General features: G+C 34.7%; 1 protein-coding gene across 1 annotated transcript; it reads right to left on the reverse strand.

The window, feature by feature from the left end:
• Window positions 1–2,390: 2,390 nt before the first annotated feature.
• On the reverse strand, window positions 2,391–3,519 carry LOC127120662 (probable calcium-binding protein CML13). The gene has a single exon (XM_051051174.1). It carries the CDS (start codon window positions 3,157–3,159, stop codon window positions 2,716–2,718), a length of 444 nt encoding a protein of 147 aa, XP_050907131.1. The 5' UTR covers window positions 3,160–3,519; the 3' UTR covers window positions 2,391–2,715.
• Window positions 3,520–5,739: the final 2,220 nt, after the last annotated feature.

The following is a 5,739-nucleotide window of genomic DNA, read 5'->3' on the forward strand; positions in this document are numbered from 1 at the left end:
ATAGAGCTAAAATTCAGTTAGAGAATTGGAGTTATAATAACCGGTGATAAGCCAAAATCTGAATCAATAGATTAGCTCATTATCTTTACTCGTAATCAAATTCTATTAATCATACTCTTAATCGAAACCCTAAAATCTCCAATCATTCCACTCGTTTGGTTAATTTAAGTCAAGAGTTCTTGCGAAGCAACTCAAATGTCGCTTCCATATACTATCCTTATAAACTCGTTTTTTTTTTACCAATGTGCGACATTAGATCAGAACAGACAAGTTAACTCAAAGGTTAAGTTTAGCCAACACAATATCAGGTCGTGGGGCTGGAGCTTACACCCACGTGAAAAAAATAACATCCTATTTAAATCACAAATCAAACATCATAAAGTCATTTGGGCACGAGCCATTCAACTCAGATGAAAAATATACAAGTGTACGTTAATGTGTGTTCCCTCTGACCGTAGAGAATCCAATTTTCATCATCTACATAGTGCAGGTCGAAAAAAACACTCCACATGACATGATACAGTAACACTAGAAAATACTCAAGCATAGCACCAGATAATACACCTAAAGAGAAAATGTAAATAAGTGCATATACATACACCTGTGTGAAAAGAAAAATAATCAATCAATAAGTCACGGTTCGTCTGCATTCATATTCATTGAATGAGCCTCGGCAACAGATGTTTGGGAAATGTCTAAATTGATGGGTTTGATTGACTACTTTTGACATTCAATGTTTTCCTTTCCCTACTACGTTTCAATTCTACTTTATCTTTGACCTGATACCGATACTCTAGGGCTTGGTCAAAAGTTTAGGGTATCACATTGAATCTCATACTGACATGGACAACAAATCAATACACTACTTAAAGTTCAACATTTTAGAGATATTTATGAAATTATCACTACAAATCATAGAAGGTTTAAATATCCATAACTCAAAAACATGTCATCAGCATATAGTATCCTTCAATGTAAATAATGAAAATGATTCTGCATTTGTAATGCATGAGATTAAGTCACAAATTTTGGGTGCATGATAGATACACAAATATTCTCTCTCTTCAAGTGGGTTTGCATCTGCATCATCCAATATTCTATTCCCTCATTAACGACACATTTAAAGAGCATGTAAACACTTGTGAAACCAAAACAGTTACCAGTTCTACATCTAGCAATCACACAACCAAATTACACATGCAAAAACACAACTTCAACACATCAAACCTCAATGCATGACATATGCTACAATGTCTTGAACCAATGCAAGAGGTGGAGCCAGAGTACAAGATAAAAGATTTTCTAATTTTCTTTACCTCTCTGAAAAGTGACAACAAATTTTATTCTGTTGACGTCTACAAATGAATTACATACATGCAAAAATTACAAAATTGAGGGATATCATGCCATTCCCAGGTCTCCCCAATACATCTGCCTCTGTATACTATTCACTACCTCAGTAAACTACAATAGTAATTGTTCTTGTTTTAGTTTGGCTGATAGTATATTTCACTCTTATTCTTTACAGCATCAAAATGGTGCATAACACTCAAGCAGTATGTCAAATAGATTGCAATATGCATTATATATGGGGGAACAGTCTCTTTCTTTACACTTGACCAAAGATTGTCAGACCATCTCTTAAAGCTTTTTTGTTATAGCTTTATGGGACAGAATGGCTTCTTCCTTACCTGAACTTAACTTTTAGGAATTCTTCGGAAAAAAATCATGTAAGAAACCAACTATTAGACTTCATATTTAGGACCTAAATAAAATAGTTTAAAATTTGGAAAGCATGTATTCAAGAAAGAAAGAAAAACATGACAACATCACCGCCAAGCCTATATTCAATTGAAGCAACACTTATCCTTCTAATTCAAACCAGACCACTTCAATAAAGAATAATTGTTTCTACTCTGAATTATATGTATTTCTTCTTCCTTCAGCAAGAAGGACCGATGCAAATACAAAACACATGGTTTTCCTTGTTGTAACTTAGAAATGGGTCATTCTGAATTTCTTCCGTTACTTTCTGAGCATCAAACCATTCAAGTTAGTAAACAATAGTTTCCATAGCCCCTTTCTATTAGAGTCAGAGTAGGATTCCTCTCTGTATCGGACTTTACTCAGGGAATAGTTAGAGAAAACCTCTATTACTATTATCGCTTTTATCAATAAAACATCCTACTCTATTCAATTTCATCCCGTTTTTCTCTTTTTCGTGTGTTGGTTTATAGTTTCGGTTCGCAGGACTCATTGGTGTCACCAAGTGGAGATTTTACATGGTGCACAACTCCTTACTAAATAGGGTTTGATTACTTGTAAGATATCAACAGTGCCATTTACTTGCGGAATTCAGAACATTCAAAATCAGAAACACAAACTTGATATAAAAAGAAACAAATGATTAGATACACATATATTCTCAACAGTGACTCCGTTTCAATTACAGCATATATTGACAACCTTGGAATCAGATCTCATCATACAAATTAACCCAAACAAGTAGCCAATTTGAACAAGAAAACGTTTCCAAAAACAACACCCAAGGTTAGCTACATAGCATAAAAGCGTTTCAGGCAAAAACAAAAAGCAAAAACAAGCACAACTAGGTTAATTGATTGATCCACTTGAAGAAACCGAATGAAAATCACAAATTAAACATAGAAAATACCGAAACACTAGAAAAAGCGATTTGAATAGAAGGATCTGGCCTCACTTAGCAACCATTCTAGCGATGAAATCCTCGTAGCGAATCTTGCCGTCAGAACCAACATCAACTTCCCTGATCCATTCATCAAACTCAGCAGGCTCAAGCTTCTCACCGATACTGGTGAGAATGTGACGAAGCTCGTTGACGGAGACGAATCCGGTGGAATCCTTGTCGAGAACCTTGAAAGCATCGCGTAACTGACGATCGAACGGCTCAGGTTTCATGTGTTTGGACATGAGATCCAGAAACCGAGCGAAATCGAACGGTGATGTGAGATTCTCTTCCGCAACGATGGATTTGAGTTGAGCTTGGGTCGGGTTTCCGCCGAGAGATCGCATGAGGATTCCGAGCTCCGATGGAGCGATCTTGCCGTCGCCGTCGGTGTCGAATAGAGTGAAAGCTTCTTTCATGGAAGAAATTTGATCGTCGCTCAGATCCTTGCCCATTTCGGTTTCGTTTCGATTTTCTGGTTTTATTATTACAAGAAGAAGAAGATGAAGAAATTGAAAGTGTTTTCCCACTCTCTCTTTTTCAGTTTCTGTTCTCAGATCGATGATTACGGTGGAATGTGAGTTTTATCTACGACGTCGTATGGGGAGGGTGGATTATTTGGGCCTAAGCCCATTAAGAAAGGGGAGGTAGGGAGTAAAGTAGTGTGGGGACGGGTGCACGGACTAGGCTCATGATCAATTATTTCTGTGATGAAGTGAAATGTCGGACCATTGGGAACTGATGTTATCTGCTGCTCTGTACTGTACTATCTGTGTTAAGTTCATGTTTGACTCCTCTTATAATAACTCAACAAAAGTAATTACTTTTTCAATCTTTCCTAGGTTTTGTTTGGTTCTAAGAAGAAAATATGAAGAGAAATTAAATGAGAAGTGTGAGATAAAGAGAGAAATGACTAAAAAATAAATTAAAATTATGTATAAAAGAAAATTTGAATAATTTTATAAAATATTTTTGTTAAATGAAATCAAATTAATTTATAGCAGAATTTCACCACAAAAGACATAAAGGATCATATTTTAAATATAAGATAATTTTATCCCATAATTCATATAGTTGTCATGTTATTTTCTATCAATATTATTGGAATGTTGTAATGTATAGAACTAATGGAACAATAATTGTTCGGTTATTTCAATGAGACAACCATCAACAAGTATAAAGCTGTAAAAGAAATTTCAGTTGAGAGAATAATCAAAGGGGAAAAAGGTTCACACATCAATCATGCCTCTCCCTTTCCACTACCCTCCTATAACTAATTATCACACACGTGATTCCGTTAGCCTCTAGTTAGGCTTATTTTGTCTCTTTCCACATCTTAATTCCTCAATTTTCGATAGTTTGTTATCGACCGATAACTCAGCAATAATGTCAGCATTTACCTTACGTGTCATTCCATTTGTTACATTACCTTCATTTTTTAAAGCAACCTTGTCCTCAAGGTTGAAGTTAGGATACCTTGTCTTGATGACATCAATATCTTCCCAAATAGCTTCCTCTTGTGGCCCATTCTCCCACCGCACTTATACTTGTTCAATTTGAGTCTGCCTTTAATGATCGTTTGTGTTGCCAATACTTCAGTAGGCTGCATACTTAGTTCAAATTCAGTATCTATTAAGGGCAAATGCGTGTTTGGTTCATGTGCAATTCCGGTGAAAAACTTCAGTTGCGATACATGAAAAATAAGTTGAATTCTTGAAATGGACAACAACTCCAATTTGTAAGCAACTGTACAAATCTTGGTTAACACCCTAAAATGACCAAAGTACCTCATAGCCAACTTTTGGTTCTTTGTTAAAGCAGTTGAATGTTGTATATAGGGTTGTAACTTAACTAATACCTTATCATCTATTTCTCCTCCTTCATCAGCATTTTTTCTAGAAGTAGGAATATTCTTTTGTTGAAAATTATGTTGTTGGACATCTATGTCTAAATGAATTATTGAATTTGGAGCTTTATCTAAAACTATATAATCTTCTTATTGCATTCTAGTTATTTTTCCACATATACTTTTTACCTCCGCTTCTTCCATTCTTGCTTCTATTTATTTATCAGATGATGCACATTTTTCTTCTTATTTCTCTTTTTCAAATCCTCATTCATCAACTATCTCATATTCCTCTTTGACTTCTCTTTCAATTTCTGCATCTCTAAGACTATCAAACATATTTTCATATAAATCTTCACTAGATCTCGGCAAGTGTACCGATAATGTCGTAGTAATAAAAAGATATCAATTCCACATGGACTGCTATTTAACAAGACAATAGTTGTGCAATTACAAAAAGTAACACTTGGGGGGGGGGGGGGTGAGTTTGAATACGAGAAAATAAAAGTTATTCTGAATTAATAAGAAAGTAGTCAGATTTTGTATAGAATCCCTTATTTCTCCCCTGTTGATGTCTAAAGCATTACATAAATGAGAATGTTTTATATTTCCACGAAGAATCAACACAACCACTATACTCAGTTCCTTGGTGTATAGATCACTAATTACCACTTGGGGTTTCCTATCCTTATTCAACAAGTGTAAATAAAATTAGGTGATGCACATAATATTAATTCAAATACCACTACTCGGGGTCTTCTATCCATATTCAACCAACATTAGTACAACAATTGCCCTAGTTTCAACACATAGACTAATGATCAATATTCCCTTATGTTCCCAAGATCAAATTAAAAGAGTATCTCACATAAAAAACATTAAGCAAAATAAGCAATTTAATAGAAATATAACTCCAATTATTCATGCAATGACAAATTAAACATATGTTTAAACAAATACAAAATAAGTTCATCAAACAAAACCTAACTTAGAGATATTTAGCTACTCATAATGATACAATCAAATACCAATTGATTAAATGAAAATTGTATATGAAAATCCTTGAAGAGCTGGCCTCCAATGACTTCAAATGCTCTTAATATGGCCCTTTTGGTGCTTTTTACCGTCACTTTCAGTCGAAAAACGCAAAACCCTTGAAAAGATGCCCAAAAAAGTACATATTGCATGC

This window comes from Lathyrus oleraceus, chromosome 2 (assembly GCF_024323335.1).
Source record: "Lathyrus oleraceus cultivar Zhongwan6 chromosome 2, CAAS_Psat_ZW6_1.0, whole genome shotgun sequence".
NCBI lineage: Eukaryota > Viridiplantae > Streptophyta > Magnoliopsida > Fabales > Fabaceae > Lathyrus > Lathyrus oleraceus.

Excerpts from the sequence above, each read along its gene's own strand:
- LOC127120662 (XM_051051174.1), bottom strand. The coding sequence starts at position 3,159 with ATGGGCAAGGATCTGAGCGACGATCAAATTTCTTCCATGAAAGAAGCT.